The sequence below is a fragment of the Hesperophylax consimilis genome, chromosome 9 (assembly GCF_061612785.1).
Source record: "Hesperophylax consimilis isolate HC1 chromosome 9, BYU_Hcon_1.0, whole genome shotgun sequence".
NCBI classification, from domain to species: Eukaryota; Metazoa; Arthropoda; class Insecta; order Trichoptera; family Limnephilidae; genus Hesperophylax; species Hesperophylax consimilis.
The window spans coordinates 12912853-12939843 of NC_142844.1; the positions used below are offsets into that span (position 1 = coordinate 12912853).

General features: G+C 32.9%; 1 protein-coding gene across 1 annotated transcript in view; it reads right to left on the reverse strand.

Moving 5' to 3' along the window:
* The window catches only part of LOC149420937 (uncharacterized), an 86857-nt gene that overhangs the window by 7576 nt on the left and 52290 nt on the right, over nucleotides 1–26991 (reverse strand). Inside the window, exons 17-18 of the mRNA XM_089635148.1 lie at nucleotides 4259–4388; nucleotides 2210–2435 (exon numbers count right to left, since the gene is read on the reverse strand). Coding sequence (XP_089491274.1) covers nucleotides 2210–2435; nucleotides 4259–4388 — 356 coding nt within the window. The remainder of the gene's footprint in view (nucleotides 1–2209; nucleotides 2436–4258; nucleotides 4389–26991) is intronic.

Consider the following 26991-nt stretch of genomic DNA (forward strand, 5'->3'; position numbering starts at 1 on the left):
TTATCCACAATTACGTGATTACGTTTGACGTTTGACGAAAAAAGCACGCGTTCATTCAATATGGCCGGCAATAGCTGGCCGACACAGAGCGCACCTCTGGCGGTGTAAAAACTAACCAAATAACTGGCGCGAATATTTAAATATGCAAAATTACTTGACCATTAAGCGTTTCATAAGAAGATTTCTTCTGGAAGTTTATTTAAACTTTGCAATGGCATTTTTCATTATTATTTGTAATTTTTTTGCTTATTAATTATATCTGATTTTATATTGACATGTTTTATAATTTCTAAAATTTAAAAATTATTTATTTGCGATGCTTTAATCCTGATTGTTTATTTATATCTTAAGAAATAGGGTAAAAATACCGTTTGAAGAGAATATGTTTAATTTTTATATTTAGTATTTCAACTTTCAATTTATTAGAATAACCGTTATTAAATGTTATTTGTCTTATGAATATATTGTTTTATGCAATTTTTTTTTCAGGTCTTAAAATACTTCGCACGGGATGTAAAGCATCACAAATAAATAATTTCGAAATTTTAGAAATAAGAGAACATGTTTATAAAAGTAGATATAATTAACAAGATTTTTTTTTTATAAACTCTCTTTTAAATATTTTCCCACTTAACTGGTCTTTCATATTGTAATTCCTAATTCGTATAAACCCAGCCTACTCTTACCCCTCCCCCCTCCTTCCACTTCTTTTTTCCAATTGTAATCTATATTTAATTTTTGACTTCGGTGTATACTTCGTTCATGAAACATGTATTGGTTGTATTTAATAAAGTGATGTTAAAAAAGTTATTTGTTTTTTAATAAAATAAAGTTTAATAGGATAACATTATTTTATCTATTTCCATTGTATATCAATGCATACGTACATAATAAAATGTAAACATTATATTTATTTATTAATTGGACAATTTGCATAGCGCCGCTTTTGTGAGATATCACCTCAGGGGCGCTATATTGTAATAATCTACCTTTATATATAGATTTTTACTCTCCTGATGAAGGTGTATATATATTCTAACTTTAAACTTTATAAGATACAGTAACAGTTTTAGGTAAAGAATTACCACCAGTTGGAGTAAAATTTACACCTTTTAATTAAACCGACTGTTAATCTCAACGCACAATTACCCTCCTTTTATCCATAAACACGGGTACAATTAATCAATATGTAATAATCTATTATTTCAGTCAACTTTGTTATAACTATCTTTGATTGTTGTGACAAACTATACGATATTGATTCAACTTATAGACATTGACGGTTGTAACACATATTTAAGCACTGCAAGTCTCCTATGAGCAAATTATATTAGGTACCATAACAGTTAATATCAGTGCCGTGCAAGAAGTGCCGCCCGCAGGGCCTAGCAGCAAAAACCCGCGGAGCGGGTTTTTAACTGCTAGTTATTTAATAATATCGGATCGATAAGCGGAACTACAGACGATTTTGTAGCGATATAGCTAGCATGGCCGTTACTATTGAGCCGCCAACCTATTTAGGTAATGCAAATCGATATACGCTGGCAATACTGGCAGCTCGCAAATAAATTAACGTCCTACGGCTACGCTAAAGTTAATAATAAATTGACAGTGTAGAATTGAAATAATAAATTTAATTTACACTTTCAGTCCCCATGTACTATTTGACACTAAAAAGGGACTTAATTAGTTCATGAGATCTTTAGTTATGCCTCCTCCAAGATGGAACCGAATCAATTGATCGCGTTTCAATCGTCCATGGATCGTGTATACGATTTCTTTCATTTTAGCGAGCTTAGTTAGTTCATCTCCATTCATTAATTAGCCCGTTATTTTACATAAGAACTACATTATCCAAAAAGCATTCCTAGGTGGCCTTGCGAAAAGCAGAAGCTTTTGTCTACCGGGCTTTATGGACCGGTATAAAATCATCGGTAGTTATGCCTATCGATCCGACACTTTAAAGTTACCGATTTCACTGTGTTAGACACCCTGGTTATATATTTATATAATATTCACTCAAATCGTATGTATAAATACATCGATGCACTCCCCTTACAAACGGGCTCTATCTCAAAAAATTGACTTATTACCACGGCGTAGGTAATAGGTATGCTTAAACACGGATTAAGGCCAGCGGAACTATACGAACGCTGAACCAACACGTCTAATAAGTAATAATAATAATAATGTGAGTTTGATTGGTCACCTGACTCAAGCAAGGCTCCTTCACCAGCGAACCGAAGTCTACGATGAAAATATTATAGTTTCCTCTCGTGAAGTAGGCCTTCCTCATGTCGGTACTTGGCGCCAGGTCCCTACCACCCCCAAACCCGTGGATCACTATCTTAACCGGGTGATTGGGGTTGAAGTTTGATTTGAAGAGTGATTTAGTGTCCAATACGTTGATGAGTTGTCCGAATTCTTGCGTTCTCCTGAAAACAGAAATGAAATAAATATCTTCGAGGTTACGTTTTGATGTACGTAAGTAATTATTATACCTACAAGCAATTGAAATAGATTTGACATACTTCTTCTTTCATATGGTGGAGGAGTCAGAGGGGGACATCTAAATCTGCGAGCCAGTCTAGGGCCCATCAAGTCCATAATGCAAACCTTCAGCGGTTCTACGAGAATCTACTTAGCCCTCTTGACTCCCCGTACTTAAACATAACCCTGCCAAATTAATTTCAGGCAATTGATTGCCACTCTGAGGGAATACAAGAAGGCGCTGCAAAAATTAAACGATTTGCACGATGATGTCATCTTTCAACCAGCATGCGGCTTGAAGTCCCGAAAACCCTTCCGAATGAAAAGAGAGAGGCTCCTCCGAATACCACTCACTCCCGAAGATATGTGGAACCATCTCTGATTTGACCCCACAACAAAATAGCCTTTTCACTGCCAATGAGGCAACATTTCACAAAAATGGCAGCATAAATTATTCAAGTTTTGCTGCTATAGTGTAAACAATGAATCAATGTAGTAATTTGTTTGCAAGCAAAAGATACAAATAGATACCAACCTCAAATTCTGTACATACTTAGATAGTGCGTTCTGATTTACATTCGTTATCAAAAATCTTCGCGTACTCTGTCGTTAAATCTATTTACATATATAAAGAAGAGTGAGTGCCTGTAGCGGGCGGTCGCGTGGCGGAATCCGGGTGAGCGGCGTGTAATTTATGTTTGTACAAATCTACAGTTTTATCCCGAGGTTGATGAAATTTTGCACACTTAAATTTCAAAACGAGAGGAAGGTCAACCCCTGCGAGTTATGTGTAAAACGTGCCTTCGGCTAGTTTAATGTAAAGTCAAATGAATTTTGTTTTAATAGATAGATACCGCCTTACGATTTTAATATCGACAATAATTGCGAAGTGTCAAATGAACACGCTAGTTCTCCGGAGCGTTTTCCAAAGAAACGTCGGTAGAATAAACTCAATTTTCCCATCTGACGTCTAATCAAGTATTGGAATCCGCCACTAAGTAAAAACTGATTGTAATAATTGAAAACTTGATAAAATTCCCAAATGTTGCAAGTGAAATACTTCACGAGAGCGTTTAAACTGTACAAATGATTCTATCGATTTTTTTTTATATAAAAGAAAGTAAGTCATACATTCAGTTTTTTAGGTTATACGCGACGATCGTTTTAATATATTTGTTAATTGATGGAAAAATACAATATTATATTGAATTATCGACATAATATTTTATTTGAATGCCTTTCTCGAAAGAATTGAGTTTTTAAACTAACAAAACTATTTAATCATATTCATATTGAGCATGTACGAGCGCAAACAAATAATTTGTCTTTATATTACTAAGCATCAAAGGGATCAGTATTTCCAGGAGTGACGAACGTATGAATCCATCCCTCCCACTGTGGTGCAAAGCGATGTTCTGAGAAAGGCCTGTTGGAGAGGTCAAAAGGTCTCACTCACCAGTCTCTCCTGTAGTTGGTGGGTAGACGCAACAGTCATGAAGACGGACAAAACTCTCCCCATGAACCTCTCCCCAGCGAACCACTTGGGAGAGGTACCGATGGTATCCGCCTCCAAATTTGTAAATTTGCAATTTTCAAACATATTTGTGGACTATTGCTTTTACAAAAGTACCATACTTTTAACGGTCAATTTGAAGGATATTAAGATTTTTTGTTGCCTGAACCCATACACAAACAACGAAAAAATTAAATAAAAAACAGTTTTGGATATACGTGGACCTTTGATATTTTTATCCTAATATCTCATTACCTGGTGTACAAAAAGAATTGTATCCTCGGGTGCGGACATCTGTATGGAGCGTCCAAACAGGATGTCGTGTTGAATAAATCCCTAACATTCTCAGGTCTCTTTGGCTGGTCGTCTTCTTGACATTTTATAACTGTGGAAAAAAAAATAATGGTTAAGAGTAAAATTTATAATATTTGTACAATCTACATTAATAAACATCTTACAATGTAGGTACTCTACTTCCTTCACTAATGTACTGAATAATAATGATTAACATGCAATACCATTTTGTAACACAAGACACCGTAATCTAAAACGAGTAATTTTTAGTATGTAGGTTGAAATTGCAAAATACCTAGACTTGTTTACATCAATAAGTCATTAACTTCACGTCAATTAGCAGGTTATTTTCATAAATAAAACAGAGGTTTTAGTTTTAAATCATTTTTCTGAAATTTTTTCAATAAAGTTACTAAAATATATTTTAAAAGGCATATAGTTATAAATATTATTGTATTTTCATAAATAAATTACTTCACAAAAGATTTAACATTAAACGTTTTTTTAAATATATTTATATTGGTGCGGACCCATGTAAAACGGGATAGTCTGCATTCTTGAGAAATCAATTTTGAAAATGAGAAAAATGATTCGTGATTTTTTTTGTATGAGTAGGTACTTTATTGCTTGTCTGAATTCTTCACAATGCTTGATGCTTGAATTCAAAGCAAATTTAAGTTCATTTATTTATTTTTTTATAATATAAATATTGATTACATTTTATGATTTTGACTGTCCAACTAGGAAGGATTCCCGTTTCAGGACAGTCAAATTTACAGGTTTCAAGTTATCCTAGACGAATACAGGATTTAAGACTAGCTAAAATAAGTATGTTAAAACGAAGATACATAAAAAGATACATAAAAAAAAGATACATAAAGATACAGAGAGACGTTCGTGATTTCAAATTACATTTTTTAGTATCATTTCATATTTTAGTATCATTGAACCAGAGTTATGTAGGATCCACAGACAATCGAAATTATTATACTAGTCCCAGCGAGAGATCTTACGTGACGAATATTTCTGTCTTTTTCGTTTTCAAACAATACGCGTAAGAAGAAAGAGGACGCACTTCGATGACGCCCGTACAAGCTCTCGCTGACTATTAGATCGTGTCGATGTAATTTTGGTAATAAGTGCTCGCAACCTGTAATGTGGCTAAATGTAGCCGGTGCCAATGTGGTGTAGAGGATGAGTATTATTGTAGCGGATGAAGGTCGTACACAATAATGATACGTGATCTTGTACTGATATGTATTGGGGAGCTATTTGTAACAAAAGAGGCACACAACTAACGTGCATCGCCTTTTATAAGATCTTGCAAGCATTCCATCTCGCTCACTCATCCACATTCGTACAGACATCACACAACCTTTATTATTTGTTATTTTATTTATAACATTGATGTTTCCGATAATTAGTATTTTGAGGAACCTTTTCAACGGCGCCACGTGTGTAAATATAACTACTTTCATATAAAAGGAAAAAGTCAATTCATTCCATTGCCTAGATTGGACCTGTCTGCATTTAATGTTATCATTGTATCATAAAAGGAACTCTCCATTATATTATTCGTACAATGTTGCGAACTTTCTCTGCGGGCGAATCAGAAGAAGTATTATTATTTCACAATTTTTTTTATTATTATGATTATCATTATTACGTGTAAGAAGCACTAAGAGTATAACAATTTAATCTGTATTGGGAAAGTGATTCCTACCTTTTCACAATGAAGCCTTCAAAAGGCTTTAGATGTAAGAGTTCAGATTAAATTACGAAGCGTAATATTTGAATTATGGATATAAAACCGACAACAAAGATTTACACCGGCAGAAAATCAAAAGAAACAATTTACTTAACATTATACACGGTGTATCAGCACGTACCTGAAATTCTTTAAGCAACGATTCCCGAGTATACACAATTGAGCTAGCTCTTTTTGATAATCCGTATTCGTATGACTCTCGGTAAACCGTACAACGGTTCAATTGAACGGTTACTCGGAACGTTTAGAAAAATAACGCCTTAAAATTATCCAATTATTAATTCTTATCACATACTCGGAGACGTAAACGGCGTCTGAAAGTCCGATACATGGACTTGAAAATATTATGTATCTACACCTACTAACTATCTAGCGTCTTATGATCTTATCCGGTACAAAGAGTCGTACGATCATTCAAACGCTTACGCTGGGAGTCCCATCGTGGTGCCGAAGCTGGAAGCCGTACCGGAGGAGTCGCATTGCGCGAGCACAGTATGTTATTGCTCATACGCTCTGAGCTCACGGCTCCCGTTCCATTGGGCCGTCGCACAGTGGGCTGAAAATCGCCTTTCATAGACATAGAGACTTGAATTTTCAAGGGTACTTTTTTTGGCTAGAAATGGATTCTGCTGATCATTACTATGCTATAAAATGTCGTACGAAGCAATTGCGTGTACAAATGAAGGAGTTATAATTTTTTTAAGAAAAAATTGTATGGCGCTGACATTAAAAATGAGGCTATCTCTGGAATGAAAAACTTTTTTATGTTGAAGATTCATTTTAATGCTTAAATGCTTTACATATGCGTATGCTTTGTCTAGTTTACAATATTTTATTTACACGCAAGCCTAAAAGCATTTAAACATTAAAATGAATCATCAACATTAAAAAGGGTTTTTTTCAACTTTGAGGATTTAAAAAAAAAATCGCACCTTGCGCCACAATATGAAGTATGTCAAAAAAATACAAATAAATAGTAGTATTATAAGGTAGTGTAAGGATAGAACGGCCAACCTTATGATTCCAGAGATAGCCTCATTTTTAATGTCAGCGCCATACAAATTTTTCTTAAAAAAATTATAACTCCTTCATTTGTACACGCAATTGCTTCGTACGACATTTTATAGCATAGTAATGATCAGCAGAATCCATTTCTAGCCAAAAAAAATACCCTTGAAAATTCAAGTCTCTATGTCTATGAAGGGCGATTTTCAGCCCACTGTGCGTCGTTCAATTGAGTCAACTCTTTGGAGCCGTACGAAAATGTTGATGCTGTTTAAAAGGAAGGGGAGGAAGTTCTGGGAAGGAAAATGGTATATGGGGTGGGTAGGAATCTGAGGATCAGTATGTCGAGGAGTGATGAACGTATGAATCCTTCCTACCCACTGTGGTGCATGGCCATATTCTAAAAAAGAGCTGCTGGAGAGGTCAAAGGTCTCCCTCAAACAGTCTCTCCCGATCCGGCGTTTGGTGGGCAGACGCATCTGTCGCCAAAATCCGGACAAACTTCACCCGATGAACCCTGGTACCCCTTCTAAGTCACGTAGCAAACCACATAGGATGACCTACAGCAGAGGTGTTGGTTATCCATTAAATGGTTAGATTAGATCTGGATATGGATAGTCATCTACTTCCCCACGTTCCTCTTTGCCATCTCCTTCCCCTTCCTTTCCGGCATTCTGTAGTAAAACAACGTATTAAATAAAATAAATTTATCAATTAATTGACGTTGCAATAATATGTAGAAAAAAAAACAATATTTTAATAACCTTATTTCAACACCAAATTTTTCATCTAGCAACGTAATTCATCAACAGATGAGGTGCTAAAAAAAGCATTGGCTTCTGTAAAGAATTAAGAAAACACATAATGATTTTTTTCGATTACGTAAAAAATATAAACAGTGTTGAAATATACGGAAACATCTTATTTTATTTCAGCTTTGTTCTTCATTGACAAGCATTTTAATTGCAGTGTCCATTGAAACACACGTCAGGGCGAAGTTACTGGGTAGTAAACATTAGATTAGATTGTAAGTAAATTGTACTGTTTGTAAAGCAAACATCATCATCACCACAGAAGCACGACCGAAAGAGCCATGTCGTGTGTAACGTGTGTTCATTTACCACTGTTATGCACGAAAAAACACGGTAAATCCTCAGACTGTATTACAAAACAAGTTAAGGTTTTTCTCAGTTCTTCATGGACATTTACCGATACAAAATGCAGTATTTAACCTTCAAATCACCGTCTGATAAAATCTAATAAAAACATGACCGTCACGTTTCTTGTTGGTTATGTTTCAATAGTTTTCGTGTTATGGAAAGAGAAACGAACGTGTTAGTTTCGAAGATCGTTTATCTCTGTGTTATATATTATTTAATACAGGGATAAACACTCTTATCGGTCAAGCAGTCAACAAATTATTTCTCATAATAGTGAAACGGCAAAATTCTTGAACGGTAAGCTCTGGCGGAGTGAAATTTATACAGTTTTTTGTCTGAAGTTTCTAGTTCAACATAACTACTTTCAGCTTCATGTATCTTGTGCTACAGAGCTTTGAAATAAAACTAATGAGATAGTGTTTGAATTGTGTCGTGAGGAAATTACTGGTTAATTAAAATACGAAAGTACTGTGTATCTAGAATCACAATATTTCTAGGATTGTCAAACGGATTTAATTATGTGATCTAACAAAAGAGTTGCCTCTGATTCTCTCGAATCTTTATGTGTTTGTTCGTTAATGAAAATGATGAATCAGAGTTTCTGAAATCCAAGTATTTGAGACGCAAAGCATAAATTTAATGAATTAACACATAAATATTTCATTTTTAATTGTAAGATAGACAAGGAAAATTAAGTAAGCACATAAAATGTGAAATTGCTAATTTTGCTTGCAAAATGTGACACGTTTTTAACATTACTTCAACATAAGAAATGTAATAATATTTGTTTTAAATTAACAAGATTTACAAATATTTTATTAGGGTTCTTCTATATTAGGCTAAAATAAGTTTTAGAAGTCACTACAGTTGAAAAAGCATTACGTATTCATTTAATTTAACAAAAAGAGTTTATTTATTTAAAAGTTCTACTAGGATTATATTTATGCGTGGCAGCTGCTTCGCCTTCCGTAGGCATTTTCACTTACATATATGATAAATGTATGTACATAGGTTCTTATAGTGCAAATCTTTCGTTCTGCTTTTATTTTTATTACCAACGATATTTAAATATATAGGTAGGTATTAAAAATTTACTACCCACAATATTGGAACGGTTGTTATTTAATCTCCTTAAAACTCAACTTCAGCAGGATAATCGCTTTTTTCATATCGATATACAGGGTTTCCAAAAATGGTACCGGGTACTTGATAGTTAGATAAAAAAAGTATGTAATTCGTTGTTTATTCTTTATTATGATCTGAAAAATTATTTAGCAAAGATAATATTGTCCAGATGCCGCCCTTCGCACTGATGTCACTCCTCTAATCTTGAAGTTCGTCAGGTGTTAAATTCCCAAAAAAAACTGTTATTATTCATGAAAACATTGAAAAGTTACGTTTTACTTTCTAAAACACGATAACAGCAGACTACGCGACATTGACTATCAAAGAGTTCAACGCATCGATAAATTCTGTTTTTTATTGGTCAAGGCTATCGTTATTAGAAAATTTTGCATATTTAATTTAATTATTGTCTTTCCAAAAAAATAACCTTTAGTTTAATGATAATTTTATATCCAATTGACAGCAATAGTATCTATGAAACATTTTTTTGTGTACATTTACATGGAATTGTTTTTGATTTAACGAGTTTTGTTATTACTAAAAATTGTTGCATTCTATTAAACTTTGTCCCTTTTCATTAAATGTCATAACATTGACGGCCGGCATAGTCCAGTGGTAACGCATTGGACTGCCATTCCGAAGGTCGCGGGTTCGAACCCGGCGTGCGCAAATAAATTTTATTTGATTAATTTGTGTTATTTCACAGTTAATTAATTAAAATAATATATAGTATATTTGCGGCACGTTCCAGAGTGGAAGATACTACCAGTATCGCCCTGGTGTAAGACCACCATTCAGAATTGAAACGTTGCTCCAAATGGCTTTAGCCGTGTTTAGTGACTAGATCTGAATAGCCAGGTACTTCCCCACCTTCCTCTTTCTCTTCCCCACTTACCTTCAGCCTCACAACATCCCCCAATTGGGGATGCCATAGTCTCACTGGCTCCAGACGGGAGCAGTTGAGACTCTTGTGAGGTATTCACTATAAAAAAAAAAATAAAAAAAAATAAAATTAATGAATAGAAACATGTTAATTATACCTCGTACGAGACATTAAAACGACAAACGTAACTAATGATAGTATCATTAAAAATGCCACTTAAAAGGTATGTTGATCACTGATTGCGTTTAACGCAAGGTATAGCCGGTAAGCAATGGTTAGTTGTAATGGTTATGCAAAGATAGTAATTAAATAAGGGAAAATATATTTTACTGTCGAAGCCGTGCCCTGAAAATGAAATCGAAAGTAATGGTGACAAACCAGTCGTATGGAGTGAATGGATTCTGTGCTTTGCGTCTGAGAGATATTCGAGATTGACAGAGATTCTATTCCGCCACCAAGTTCCTAAATGATAATTTTAGTGAAATTTTGGAATTTTCTCTATGTTTATGTAATAATATGCAAATGGTTAGAAATAAATAAAGCGCTATTTGGGGTACACATTAAGTAATGCAAATGTTTATTTTTACTCTTGCACAGTACACAGAAATATTTCATTTGCTTAGGAATCATGAGCTGGTCTAAATATATTGAATTAGTGTTTTATTTGCGAAATGATCTTGACATTTGGGAGTGTCAATAATTTATTCCTTGCGCGGGTTGCGACAATATTGAATTTGCCTCGACGAGTCAACCATCTGTTATTTGTAGTAGAAATCTGTTTATTTTTTATTGGTTAAAATCACGCATTTATGATTTTGGTATTCTCATTAAAATCAAACGAACCCAAAACGTAATTTTTTTATAGTTCAGGCCGATTTTTAAGGCTTTTAATGTCCAGAAAATAATATACAGTAGCTTCTTGGTTTGGTATGGGCCTCTTCGTGGTCCGCCCCATAGCAAATAGCTGATAAAGCGATTATTAGTATCATTAAAAAAATTGTCATTGAGATCCATTTGTAATTTTTTCCAAATTCGTTTCAGCCATTACATCCGTATTTTAACCGTTGATCGCCTTGTGCCAAAAATATAATCGATTTCCCCACGAAAATTAAAAACTCAATCTCAGACTATGCATCAACATGTATTTAAAAAAAACAGAGTATTTTCAAGTGTTAGACTTCTAACCTTGTAACACATACCTTACACAAATCTAGGGCTGATGGAATGGGTGAAATCTGAATAAATCGGATATCATTGCATGGTCCGTGGAAAAGTTGTTTTGATTGGTACAACTTAGTGTATCTTGATACCTTTGGTTGATTGTAAGTTATTTTAAGTATCTCATAAATATACTCGTAGTTAATGTAATATCGTTTGATTATGAGTTATTAATAAAATCATATTTTCTCAGGAAACTACATGTGTGGCCAGTGGACACTAGAACCAATTCATAACTTAACGTACCCTAATGAGTTTGGATTAAGATTTTTTATTTATTTGAAGATTTTTAATTTATTTATTTGGATCATATTAGGCGTGAGTATCCATCCGCTCTATTAATTTATTAACTTAGCGAACGCTTCCCTATCTGAAGAAGCATAGACTAACTAAAAGATAGAGATGAGCTAAAGAAAATTCTTCATCCTGTTTCGGAAGCATTTTTTTATATTAGAGGAAAGGGAGCTAATTATTATTGCGCCATTTCGAATACAAATAAGAATTAAAAAATTGTTCAAGATACACCGTTAAACATGCAAATTGTTGTCACATTTCTCAAGGTACACCTTTATACATTAAATTGTTGTCACATTTCTCAAGGTACACCGTTATATATTTAAAATTGTTGTCACATTTCTCAAGGTATACCGTTATACTTTCAAAATTGTTGTCACATTTCTCAAGGTACACCGTTATACATTCAAAATTGTTGTCACATTTTTTAAGGTACACCGTTATACATTCAAAATTGATTAATTTTGTTCCCTGGGTATATTGAGTGAGCGGTAACTAAATTTCATTAAACTTTTGAAAGAAAGATTTAAATTAAGTTATTTATGACAAGTTTTCTTCATAGCGAATACAATCTTTCAATGTCGGGTTTAGTTTTAAATAAAAACAGTAACATAATAAAAATATAAATGAGAACAGTAATAAAGAAATTGCCTGGTATATTCAAAGTTGGCCATGACCTACCTCTCTAGGCAAACCTGTATTGAGGCAGAATTTTTAAATATACTTCGTCTATATTTTTTTATAAGAACAAACCAAATTTTTGAATTCATTTCCGAACACTTTTTTTTCGACAAAGGATGGAAACAAAATTTGATAATTTGTGTAGAAATGTAAAAACGAATAAGTTTACCTTACTAGTAGATTTACCAACCACTCGGGTCATGTGGTGCTACGTCTGTCACCAATTGTCAGGTCCTTATAAAATTCGTTCTATCTCCTTTTCTTCTATGATTATATACATAATTTCAACAGATTTAAGCATTCGTTTTTAATAACTTTCTTTTACCATGAAAGCTCACGTAGAATTGTAAATAATTATAAATTAAATAAAAACGCCAAAGAGGTCACCCTTCATGGCTTGCCATTTTTTTAAAATAATTATATTTATATACCACGGAGGGTAAAGTGATAATAACCTATAAAATAATTTATCTAAATCACCGATTTTATAACTTTTGTCATGTTTGTGTAAAAAAATAAAATTTATTTGCTTATTGGTCCGTTTTCAATATTAAAATCTGAAAGAGTTAAATTTGCTTTGCAAACCCGTATTTAATTTTGGGATACCTTAGAAAACAGTCAGTATATGATATGATGCGACCGTTTTCTTTAAAAATTCGAATGCATATTTCTACGAAAATTGTTTTCTATTCTACCTTTCATCCTTTTACATTGTCCCTCCCTCCCCCTCGCGGTAATTTACACCTACTGCTACTCTAGGCAAATTATATTATATGTCATGTTAGCATACGAATACAGCGTGGGAGTTACCTATGTTTCATTACGGAACTAGTATTATATTATGGAATTATCATTATGTATTGTATAATATTACGGAACTAGCTATGTGAAAGCTTCATAACACAACGGAACAGGATCCAAGCATTTAACATCACGGTTTTCCAAGCTTCGATCCGCGGACCAGTTCCGGTTGCCACTGACCGATTGAAATACTAATGAAAAATTTAAATTGAAAATGTTGTATTAAGTTGACAGGTAATATTACGTAGGTACTAAATTGGCTTTTCCTAGACCAGAAGTAGTGTTTTCTCAATACATTATACAGGGTGTCCTAGGGTAAAGTGCGCTAATTATGGGAAGTGATTCATGATGGTGGAAGTAAAAAAGATAAATAACTAAACGAAAAATATTATTTTCTCATAAAAATGATTTTTTTTTCTAAAACTACCTTAAAACGTTGGAATTTCGAAAAAAGTTTTGTATCTTTTTTACTACCATCATGCAGAACCACCTCCAGAAGTTAGCGCCCCCGGACACCCTATGTATGAGTTATCATTGTTTATAAAAAAATATCATTTATGCAAATCCTTATTCAAAAAAATATAATGTTTATAATTGAACCCACGAAATCTTCTAATACTTTGTTTTCCAGATAATCATTGGCCTTAGTAAACTTTTGTCAGATGTCTTATCAAATCTGATAGATTCAAACAACAGCTCAAGGTATCTATTCCCCAGTCTCGATCGCTCGCAATTTCCGCCGAAAGTACATACACTGGTAGAGTTTGTTATTCTTGAGTCTCACCGAAAGTACATACTACACGCCATACGTCAAAATTCATTCGACTTAAACAACGAGTGGGTCGAAGCAGTAGAGATCGGCAAAACTGTCAAAATCTCATTGCATCCTGGTGAATTGCCTTATACAAAAAAAAATCGTTTCCCGCGCGCTTTTCGAAGTTGGTATCGGATTCGTTTAGTTCTGCAAAGTTGTTTTAACCATTTTTCTGGCTTTTCGATATGTATCCACCACCGCCATTCATTTCAGAAAAAGTGCGGTATGAAATAAAAACGTTGACAGAACGACGCGCCAACGGTTTGTTTTTGACATTTCAAATTAACTCCATAGAAACCTCAAACACATCAGAAACATAGACAATATTCACAGGGTTGCCAACACAGTCATCTCTTCAACCGTGCGACACTCAAGAATGTATAAATATAGAACTTATGACAAAAGTCGTAGAGATTTTCCTTCGTAGATGGTGCATAGCGAGTAATTCGTGGTAGAGACTCTGGAATAGTTACCCAAGGTCTTAAAATTCAAACGAAAAAAAAAAAATAATAAAATTTGCCGTACAATGGTTGGTGCATTATAACCCAAAATTGGTTGGTACATTATTAACCTAAAATAAGCTTTTTTTCATATCATGCAACAATGTCAACACATTCTTCCAGATATGTTAATAAAGGGTTGCGAAACCCTGGTATACCAGGATAGATATTAATCTACTCAGACAAATATATATTACAGAATTATTGGTCTAGATTTCCTATTACGAACGTGAGTGAGCAATAGTAAAACTTAATAGTTTGACACAAATCCTACCTTGGATAGTGTATTTATGTATTTATCGGTAAGAACTTTGTACCAGCAGTGAAATCGATGATAATTTTTTTATAGATCTTTCAGATTAAATTAAAGCACTTTCTTTTAAAGATGTTAATTTAACATAGTGCATTTATTATTGAGTAAGATCTGGAATCATGAGATATTCCAGAGAAACAATGTCTTACGATATTCGGAAAACATTCTGATAACGCTTCCTCATTACATAATCCTATGAACCTGCATTCTACAAAAAATCATGTGATAAAATTTACACTGAAGATTGATTTCGCGGTCCTAACAAGTAGTACAAAAAGGTTATTTACTGAGCGTAGCTGTCAATAACCTTTTTTCTGTCCTTGATGATTGTCTGACAAGATGGTAGCCGTGTTTGATGGTACTTTTTATCCCGCCAGAGTGCATGAACGTTGCAAGCGTTGGAATCGGAATATCTCAAATTTCGTTAAGTTTACTGTTCTCGGAACCACTAATAAATTAATATTAATTTAATTCGAATGGCAAAATAAGTTGTTAGTTCAAGACAACAAATCTTTCCGTGTTGTTTTTTAAGGATACGAAGAAAATGTGAGAAGCAAAGCTGGGTTGGCTCGAAATCAAAATTAACTCCTTTACATTATGCTCATAATTAAAATGCTACATATGAATTAGTTTCGTGTTTCTAATTAGGTATTTTCTCAATAAACTTCCCTGAAACGATATGCCACATCTACGCTTTTATTGATTTACCTTCTGACTCTGAGAAGCGTTTACAACGATGAAGATTTTTTCAATGTACATAGTTTTATAATAATATTAGAGTATTTCATCACACGTGTTGGGTGAATCCATGGAAAGTGAGGATGTGAAAATGATAAAATTTTGTTCAGAAAGTGAGAGACATTTTGCAAGGTATAAAAAGTAGTTGCTTAGAGATATCGGTGACATTTTGCTATTATTTAAAATATTTTAACTTTGAGCATAACATTTGTTATATTAATTAAAGGAACATAATTATTTGGTAAATTAAAAAAAACGAACATAGATACACCTAATCTCTTAATACTTCAATGTTCCCCCGAATCAAGCGAACTAAACAATTATTAAAGCAAGATGGAACTAGAATCGTGATACGTTTAAAATTTTTATTACATGCCCATTTTTATTTAGTTTTGATATGCTATTAGTTTATTTACGTACCTATGCCCTATAAAATAAGTGTGTACAGCAGTTCCAAAAAAAAATAAAGCAGCCTTCAATCATTCCTACATGTACATGTGTTGTAAATTGATTAAACTAGTTGATAAAAATAAAAATAAAAAATATATTTTTTTATAATTTTTAAAATTTAAATTTAAATTGTCTATTAAAAAATCAAAATGTATTTACCTCCACAATAAAATATCATCAACAGCAATGATGTTAGCCACAATTTTTTCCTGATTTCAGACATTTTGCACATTGTTTGTTAATAGTACTTTAGCTGTTTATGGAACACAACACTAATCACATAACATCACTTTGTATAAACAACGTTTCAAAAATATAATGCTATCAAAAATAAATGTTTTCTTTCAGCGACCAAAATAAAAGTCAAAAGAAACAAGAGAACTTTTGAGAACATACTATTTTTTTAAAACTTCTAAATATTTAATTAATCTATTATTCAATTTTTTAATTCATTGATCCCAAACGGTAACTGCTGAAGAACCGGTAGAACCGTCCGTATCGGTTGGCCGCGAGAAAGTGTTTGTTCCGTAGATGCTAAAAACGAATGGTCTTACCGAGCCTACCAAACATGATTTCAGAAGTCGCCAACTATGCACCGCTGGATTCAAAATATTCGATAACAACTTCACTTTCACTATATATTTTCTTTAATGAAATGAACGGGGACTCAAATTGTCGGAAAGAAACTTTGAGTCTCTCCCGCTTGGCACATTTTAATTAACAGACAATGCAAATGTGGGCCGAGAAAAGTCTTTAAAATGTTGGACCCAATCGCCAAAGCGGTCTTAATTAACTGTGTAAATAATTTTATAAGACATATCAAGGGAAACTGGCGGAAATAATTTTAGCAATAAAATATATTTTTTAAGTTGTTTCATCTAATATATGATTTAATGAGTATAACTTTTTTATGATAAAACACACTATTTAGTGGTCTCCGCTTTTATTTGTAACAAAATTAAGAATAATGTATTGATTTCACTCAAGCGAAACTAATGGAAGGTTTCAATATGTTCAAGGCATATTTTATTGTATTCATAACGTAAACCGATTCGTGGTTAAGATTAATCGAAAATAGTGTATTGGCTTAGTTTTAAGATGATTTAGAAAAAATGTTCTCAATCGAAAGTTTTCGACGAGTATTATGGTCATTCCTTTTACCTCACAACGCTTATCGATCGACTTTGTAAATTTGTAACTCCTCCTCGGTCAGCACAAAAAAGAGTTTTTTCTAAGAAGAAATCCACTAAACTTGTTATTAATCATCGAGTTTAGAAAAGAAATCTTCGAGAAAATCTTCTATAATACTAGGAGACTATTTTCAAGATTCTACAATCTACACAAACGGGTAAAACGTTTTTAATATTTTTCTGAATTTAAAGAAACGCATTTTTTTCCTACTTTAGATTCGATTTCGCATCCACCAAAAGGTTGACGACATCTGACAAATCATTTTATTTATGTTAAAATGTCTCATATAAAAACCGAAACAAATTTATAATGAGAGTTGATCTCACATTTTTTTTACCACTGTGTTGTTAACAAGGCCAATATCATCGGTGTTTCACAAAATTTCCTTCCATGGTCTTACCCATTCACTTTCTGATGTTCGGTAATCTACAAAGACTTCCTTCATCCCATTCCTTTCCTTCTTTTAAGTCTAACGTCACACTTTTTCGTGTTATTTAAAATAATAAATGCTAATCCTTGCACCTTTCTACCAGAAAAAGATACAAGTCTTGCATGTGTTTTAATGTGGTTTTGAAATAGCAGTTGGCTACATCATGTAAAATCGTGGAACCGTAAATAAAACAATTGGACACATGATCATCAAAAACTGAAGAAAAAACAGATTGTTAAAGATGGCTCAATTCAACTGGCTCTGGATTAGCAACATTGCTCGATCAGAGGTGAATGACAATTAATAGTGCTCGAGTGGAGACCTAGAACGGGTCCCAGAAACCCGACCACACCAAAGATTCGCAGTTCTGACGACATCAAATAAACAAGCGGTGGAGCAAGACTTCTGCTAACGCTAAGGTGTGGTATTCCAAGTAATATACTTATTTCTAATGGAAATTGAATAAGTATAGCTAAGGCTTCTAGAACTATGAGAAGCAAAAGTAATGCATTAAAGAAAAGTATGCATAATAGAAGAGCTGGTATCTTCAAATAAAATAAAATCATCAATCTAATAATTTCATTGAAAAGCCAGAACAGAGTAAAAGCCGAAATCTTGCACTTCAACTTATTATTTAAAATCCAGTTTTAGTTTTGACATCATATGTTTACTCTAGATCTGACTAGAATGACCTATCGACCTACTCTTCCATGCGTAATTTTAATTGATTAACACGGAAACGTCATATAAAAATCGCTTGAAATGTCATTTCCGTGTTTTGTGACCAAATTTGAACTGGCTCGTATTTCGCAACCTTCATCTCACTCATCTCCATTTCTCCTCACTTCCTTAAGACTCACAATATACCTACCCCAATCTGAGAGGCCATAAATGTTTAAAAAAATACTTTTGGAAACATTTCTAATTTGGAAAATCTTGATGATTGTAAGAAAACTTTTTTCTTGCAATAATCGTTGATGAAAAAACTTAGGAATTATGTGGTATTTAATATAATTATAATACGTGCAATAATATGGAAATCTACGTACGAGTTTGTATTACGAGTTCGCCTCACCACAGCGGTAAGAGGCGTAATAAAGCGTTCACTTTCAATACGCTTCCACTGTGAAAGTGACTGCAATTTGATGAGCAGAAGTGAATTGGTGCAGAAATAATGCGCAATTAACTTTGATGGCATTTCATTGAAAAAAATAACGACGATAAATGTTACTAATAAAGTGAATATCAACGCAATGAAATAGAAATTCCTTGATTCCTTGAAAAAACAAAGGAAAGGAAAGGAAAAGAAACTAGATACCCACATTCCCATCAGTAAATAATTAACGTACAAACGACTCTAAAGGACTGGTAAATGTGTTTCTTTGAATTTCACAATTTTGTTGATCGCAAAATATAATGTTTTTTGATAATGCTTACATATTAAAATTTTTTTAAAACCCTACTTCTAACTATATATTAAGAAAGTTTATGATTATTATTTATAAATTAATGACATTCTAATCTTGTTGTTTTGTATTGTGGAGACTATGTATAAAAGGGTGGGCCGATACTTACGTTTCATTTAAGAGAATGTCTAATAATATTCAAAACATGCAGGATGCCAAAAATAACATTTCTTAAACGTATTTTTCCACATTTTTGTGTTTCGTGTATGTTCATACATACAAGTCGTTCATTGATTTCTATTGAATACTTATGTCAAATTTTCTTAAAATTCTGAACTCATAATAATTGTTTTCAAGAATATTATTTTACTATCATACATGTTTTTTGTTACAATTGGTAAACTGGGTGCATCTAAAATCCGTCAAATTGTTCATACTCCGTGGTCGAGGGCTAAGGCTCTCGACTAGCAAGCTGGAGGTCGCGGTTCAAAGCGTGTTAAAGTAAATTTTATTAGATTAATTATTATTATTTCACAATTTACTTGTTTAAAATAATTTATAACATTTTAGTGAATTATTTTTTATGTATTATGCCAGGTTGCGCTACCTCTGTATTTCATGTCCATCATCAGGGCAGATGTGGGGAGAATGAAGGCAGATATGATGATGAAAACTTTAATGCTGTCCGATGTTGGCTAAAGATGGAGATACGCATATAAGATAGCGCAATACGGCATTATACCCCAAAGATAATTCTCAAATCGTATAATATAAATAGCATATTTGCGGAACGTTCCAGAGGTGGAAGATACTTTCAGTATCGCCCTGATGTAAGACCACCATTCAGAATTAAAACGTTGCTTGAAATGGTTTGGCCGTGTTTGGTGACCAGAACTGAATAGCCAGATACTTCCCCACCTTCGTCTTCCCCGTCTCCTTCCTCACCCCACTACTTTTAAAATGTGGATGCCTTTCTTTCATTGGCTTCAGACGGTTAGGAGCAGTTGGGCCTCTTGTGCGGTCTCAAATAATAATAAAAAATACCAGAACTTATTAATTGTATGTTTCATATGGAATCATAATTATGAAAAAACGAAATGTCACACGAAAACACTCGAAAAAACCTTTGATTGCCACTGGACATTTTTTTCTCGGTCCACCCTACTATGCCTACTTTCTACCCACACACATAAATGTTCAATGTTCCCATTATGAATTATGCGTTTGTTATTCCAAAATAATTACGTAACTTACGTAAAAAATAATAAATTTAATGTGTTCTTAAAATTAATGTTAATGGATTACATTCACTTGCGTGTGTGGTTTCATCTCAACGGTGAGTCAGATCAAATGCCCACATGTAATAAACAGTTATGTGCTTATCATTGTTTATAAATAATACTCTTTATCAATTTACTTTACTATCTTTGTATAGATATTATTGATACAAGATTGTTATGATTCTAATAATTATTTAGGAATTAAATAACAATACTCGAATAATTACTCCTTTGCCTTTAAAAATAAACTGGATAAAAATGAAGCTAAAATCTAACCAAATGATAAGATATTTCCAGTATAGCATGGGCTAAATTCTCACCTAAAAACTTCCAGATAAAATAAATTATTATACTATCTAATTCCACAAAACATTTTAATCCTCATCGTTCGAAACTTGATAAATAGTTCTTATTATTATTATTATTAGTTCTTATAAATAATTTGTGGTTGTAAGCTTCTGACATTTTTTTTTACTTCCAATTTTGGTATTTGTAGATTAGTTAGCAGTTTTGTAGATTGATGACTCTCATCATCCGAAGCTGACAGTTCTCTTTAGGTCATTTCATTTTCGTTCGATATGTTTTACACTATGTGTGTGTCTAGTTACAATTAATAATTATCTAGATATATAAAAAATGTTTGTTTGTTTGTTTCTATGTGTGTTTGTTTGTCCCCTATAGACTTAAGAAGTACTGGATCGATTTGGCTGACAATTTCAAAGTTTGTTCTTATTGGTGTAAAGAGTATTTAAATCGGGTTTGAATGGTAGAAGACACCTGTGGAATACTTAAAACCTTATCTCTGCATAGTGGAATGAGATACGTAGTCGATTCAAAGTCAATATAATGTTTTTTTTTAACATTAACAATATGGTATACAGTAATGAACGGTAGAAAGAGTCGGGGACTCCCGAAGAAGACATGAAACAAATTATTATTTGTGGTAAAAGAGACGTAAGTAATGAATGAAAGAAGTGGCTAATGGTAATGGCTGAAGAAATCGGGAACGCCCAAGGAAGACATAAAATGAAAAAAATAATCAAATACTTGTATGTGGTAAAATGAGGCGTTTGTGATGAACAAAGAAAGGGGTGTAACGAGAATTAATGACGTGATGTGAATGGCAGGAGATGTCGAGGATGCCCGAGGAAGACATGTTGAAGTGAAAAAAATACTTATTACAATCCAATAATGTTATTTCCACATTTAAAATGCCCACAGTTTTCAGGTGCACTAGAATAGGCCACTTGCATATCCGACTTGGAAAAAATCGTGTGGATAGATCTTTTTACTAAGATTACGAAAATGTTAGTAAAATTTTGTAGAAATGTACATTTATTTTTATTTTTAAATAAATAAATCCATTATTTGGGCTCGTGTCGTCACTACATGAAAATGTCCCGTCTACTGAAAATGTTCCTATTAATTTTGTAAAATTCCACACTGATTTAATTTTTTTATATGGCATCACTTTGATTTCAGGCGAATTTTTGAATTCGTTCACTAGATTTATTGTTTGTTCTCTGCGAACTTTTCATTTGGTTTGAATTTTTGACAGATGTGAAGAGAACCCCGTACAATTTAGATGTCGGTACGTGTTTTAGAGGTATAATGGTTATGGTGCTGATTTTATCAAAATCAAATTTTATAATATTCTTATTATTATTATAATTTACAAGTACAAGTATATTACATTGGATTTATTAATATAGACGTTGTACATTATAATGATTTATGATCAATAAGATGGATCAAGGAAAAAAATATTTATGAGATGTAATATTTTTGGTATGCCTCGTTATTCTGCTGTGTCATTCGTGTGGAAAACGTTCTTTTTTTAAAAAATGATTTTCGGCTATGTAATCATTGTTTTTTCTCACCTATAAAATTATGTCCCGTCTTTCCGGTTTATAAAAAAAGGTCTGATTTTTCGGATTGAAATTTTCAAAAAATCCCCAGGGTTTCAAAAATACGATTAAAAAAATAATAATAATACAGAATGTCTTAGAATATTTTCCTTAACCGGAAATTTTTTTTTAAAAATATGATGCAAGTGGCCTATTCACAACCCTAAAACTTTACTCCAAACCATTCATAAACCCAAGCAACGTCGGGTACAAGTCAGCCAGTACGGGTTCGTCGACTCTACTTATGAAAATATAGTTTGTTGGTTTTTACTAGTCTCAGAGAGAGGTCGTATGTCCGTCATCGACGATCTTATTCTTCCTTCTCATGTTCGTCTTGTATAACACAGAAGGTACTAGAACGACGATGTCATGCACGACCTCGCATTTGGGATGGAAACAATATATTCGAAAATTGAAACAATCTTAAGTAGAACTGTTAGAACACTGCTATTTAAACTAATTGAAAACAGTTTTTTCATTAGGTTTAAATAGCAGAGTAGGTTCTAAGAAAATTTTAAAAAAAATTTAAGTAGAACCTACTCTGCTATTTAAACCTAATTAAAACATTTTTCTTAATCTTAGGCGAATATACCACAGGATGAAAAAATAACTCTCAAACTTTCCACACAAATACAACCAGTTCCAAAGTTTCAAAGTCTATAAAGGAATTACGAAAGAGACGTACCAAGATAGGTCTATAATAGTAGGTAATAAGTTTTTCGCTTAGCAATTAGTTTTATATTGTGAGAATTTAAGAAGGCTACGACCAAAGATATTAGAAGAACGAGATGTGCTATGAGCAGTTCATACTGTGTGGAATTGTTTTGCCCAGTGTCGCCGGTTTTGTTCACCAATACAACTGCACACCTTCGCTTACGCTAAGGTATCCGCACTAATACATAGAACAGATTTCTGTGCGTACACGTCCCGATAGTATTCAAAGTACCCTAATTAGGTAGTACTCCGCCTACGGTCCGGCGGCCAACATAGCATATCTCGTTCTTCTAATATCTTTGGCTACGACAATGGACGCCAATTAATTGCAGCAACCACTGCGTGTAGCTAATCTATTCTACAATGTCCGGGACGTTATTCCGGTTTCATGTATGATCTAAAATGAGGGCAAACAAAACTTTGTTCCCGTAAACTTTTATCTTCAAATAAAACATTTAATTTAAAAATCTTTTGGGTGGGATTTACTCAATCTAGCTGTTTAAGCCCCCCCCCAAGGCTCCAAGGAAGTTTGGAAGGGAGATATGTAAATAGGAATGTTAGAGGGAGCGCGCTTATATTAAAAAACGATAAAAATTAAGCGAAAATTTTCACTATATTTAATAAAATATTTGTTTGAAATAGAGCCAAAATCTTCCGACAAATGCTTTACTTTTATTTAAAGATAGTTTGTGTTTTTTTTACGTGCCTATAACATATTAAATAACCGAATATTGTATTTGATATCAGAACTAAATGTACCGTTCGAATCATAATTATACATAATATTGGAAACACTGATTTCCGTGGCGAAGGTCCCATCTGTGCGTTCCGAATCGTAATACTGATTATAATTCCTTTATAACATAACACGAAGTCTTCCAAGATTGGAATTTTTTCTTAAGTTCAAAGAACACTTAGATCGGTATGAATAAGTATGTGAAAGTGCGGTGAATCAAGTTACGAAGAATTTCGTTCAACTAAAAACGAATCTCATGACACATGAGGTGAAGAATATATGTCAATTATTTTATTCATTCGCATTTGTTAGTCATGAGCTCCATAAAATAGGGATAGGAGAGTCTGAATGAATTTGAAGAAACATGGCCAAATTTTTGATTTTATTTCTCAGCAAAGCATCATCGAATCGGTACTTCTCTAAGATCGTGTTTAGTAACTATGCTTTTTTAAAGTATTATCATTTCGGTCTGATACTTTCCCAAAAAAATAATTTCAATAATTGGCATTTTGGTTGATTATAAGTCAACTAAATAACTTACACTATTACGCATCATAACGAATATTTCTGTTATTGACTCATTATAATGACTTATTAAAACAATTTAAAACATTATACATTTTTTTATTGAAAAAAGATTTACATTGTTTTAATAAATAAATTTTAGTGTTTTGGTGATGATTTAAAAATATTTTTTTTATAAAAATGAGCTCTTCTATAATAAGGCAATAAAAATGGATTCATTTAACATGAAATTAAAGATTTTTTAGATTAAATTCTTGTTGTTTAAAGCACAGATAGTTAGTTCTGTGATTTGTGGTGTAGGTAAACGCTTAAATTACCAGATACTTATATTTGCAGCCATTTAATTTATGTTAATAAAAGGCTGCTACAATAAATACTAACTAAATTATGAGGATGAGCGGAGTATATCTTGTTTTGCTTATCTTCCCAATCAATGTATTGCGTTGATAATTAAATTTGGTAGCTCGTAATAATTGTTTTGCATCGGAAAGATCATGGTTCTGCATTCAGTGCCAACTCAGGTAACCGTTAACTTTCAAACTGTACGTAACCATTCGAGTATTTCCTTTCTCAGATATACTTTTAATACGTTCCTCCACCGGTATTTATTACCGTTGCTAATAACGAGCCATTCTTCGAGCCATCTTCCATTACATTTTGACTTGCACTTTCAACAGAATGTAAGTCAATGCTTTCGTAAGGCAATACTAACTATACTAAGTCACCTGAAAAACTTTCAATATTTTTTCCAGTGGTCCAATGTCCTTTGGAAAAGGGCGCCTGGGTGTTGGTTGTTAAGAAATACATTCCACGAGCACTGAAAGAAAAAAAAGTAAAAAATATTTAACTCCGTACAATTTATTCAAAAAACTTAAGATATTATTCCTTATTATTATTCCACCAATACATAAACCAAAGCTTTCGTTTCATGAAACAGTTTAACAAACCCTTCCAAATATTGACCTTTATTGTTTTGTAGCGTAGTAGGTTCTACGTATTTGAATTTTAATCGGTAAGAATCAATTTCAAAATTGGAATCAGTTGTTTAAAAAAAAGGCAGGTGATAAAGTACCTCCCTATGGCATAAATATTTATTATTAAAAAAATGGAATTGATTTGTCAAGAGTCAAGAATTCAAATTAAAAAAATATATATTTATTGCACAAAAATACAGAGTACAAAGGGTATAGCTACAGGTTACATCCTATTTCTTCCAGCTAACCCAACAAATACACATTATATTACATAACCCAACAATTACATGTTAACAAATGTATGTAAATAAAAAAAAGGTATTTAATTTAGTAAGGTATTCATTTAAGGTGTAGTGACATTTGTTTAAGAGAAATGTTTTTAGTGATGATTTAAATTTGAGTATGTCCATTATTTGTTTGATGCTTTGTGGAATTTTGTTATATACTTTAATTAATAATTATTTTTCTGCGAACCTTGTAGCGTGTTTATGTGTTGAGATTTTTTGTGGGAAATTTTTTGGAGATGATCGAACTAACAGGCATAACTCCATTATATATATGTCCGTCACTGACAATTCAGATTATCCCGTGATTTTTCACGGGTATACGCTAGAATAACATTAAATGGGTAGCATCATCTGGGTAATGTGTTTGCTATTGCTAATTGGGATGGAATAACATCATCACTTTCAACAATATTTTTGTGTACACATTACTTGTTCTGTAATCACTCTATTGTAAAAGCCATTTTATGGCGTTTAAATAAATAAATAAATGACATTTCGCCGCTGCGCTTTTCCGTCTCTTTCTATTCAATCAATGTCCCAACCATAAGATTATAATCGTAATATTATTTATCTGCTTCAATAAGAAAAGGGAGGTTATTACAAGGGAGGTCTCAGTGAAACGACCATAGTAGCAATATCGATTATTATTTTTCTTGCTCAATCTAGACTCTGTACTGCTTATATCATTGCTGAACACCAATCTAAATGACTATGCACCTACGTCCTTTATTGGATGTTTCATAACAATAGAGTGTCTTGTCAATTGACATGCGGGTAAATAAATTATGCGTTGTGAACCAGGTTTAATAATTTGCAAATCACTTTAGTTAAAACCTTTTGCATGACTGAAATGGCAGTCATTATAACTGTGTCATAAATAATTGATTTTAGTTGGCTATTAAAATCTCCAGCGTCCTTAACCCAAATCTGGTAAGATCTTGTACCTAGTAGCTGAGATAAAAATAAGTATTATTAGGTAAGTTTTTAGATTCTCACGGCCAAAAGCATTTTTGTTGTTTGTTTTTGGGGTGTTATGCCGTGTTGCGCTAACTCCTTCTTTAGCCGACGTTTCGGACAGCGTTGCAGTGTCCATCATCAGGGCAGATCCGGTAGATCCGAAGATGTGTAAAAAAAACACACAACAAAAATAAGTATTATTAGATTGTTATCGGTTAGTATGTATCTTCTATTATATTATAATGTGAGTAATTTAATCGACTATAATACGCCCTCGTTGGGTGGACACGTTTTTTATTAGGAACTTTGTAATCATTAGCATTAGCTATGCATTTGAGCGGCAAAAAGTCTTTGTTCAACGATGAAGTATTGAAAGCTTTAATTAGAGTAATTAAAAGTAAATACGATAATTACTGTTAAATAAGACAATTTGCACTGAAGTGATTTGAAACTGGAAACCGAAGTTTCTCATAGCGTTTTTGTGCAGCTCTGGGTTTGTCCTGGACTACTCGATTTTAACGTGTTTTTAATATTAGA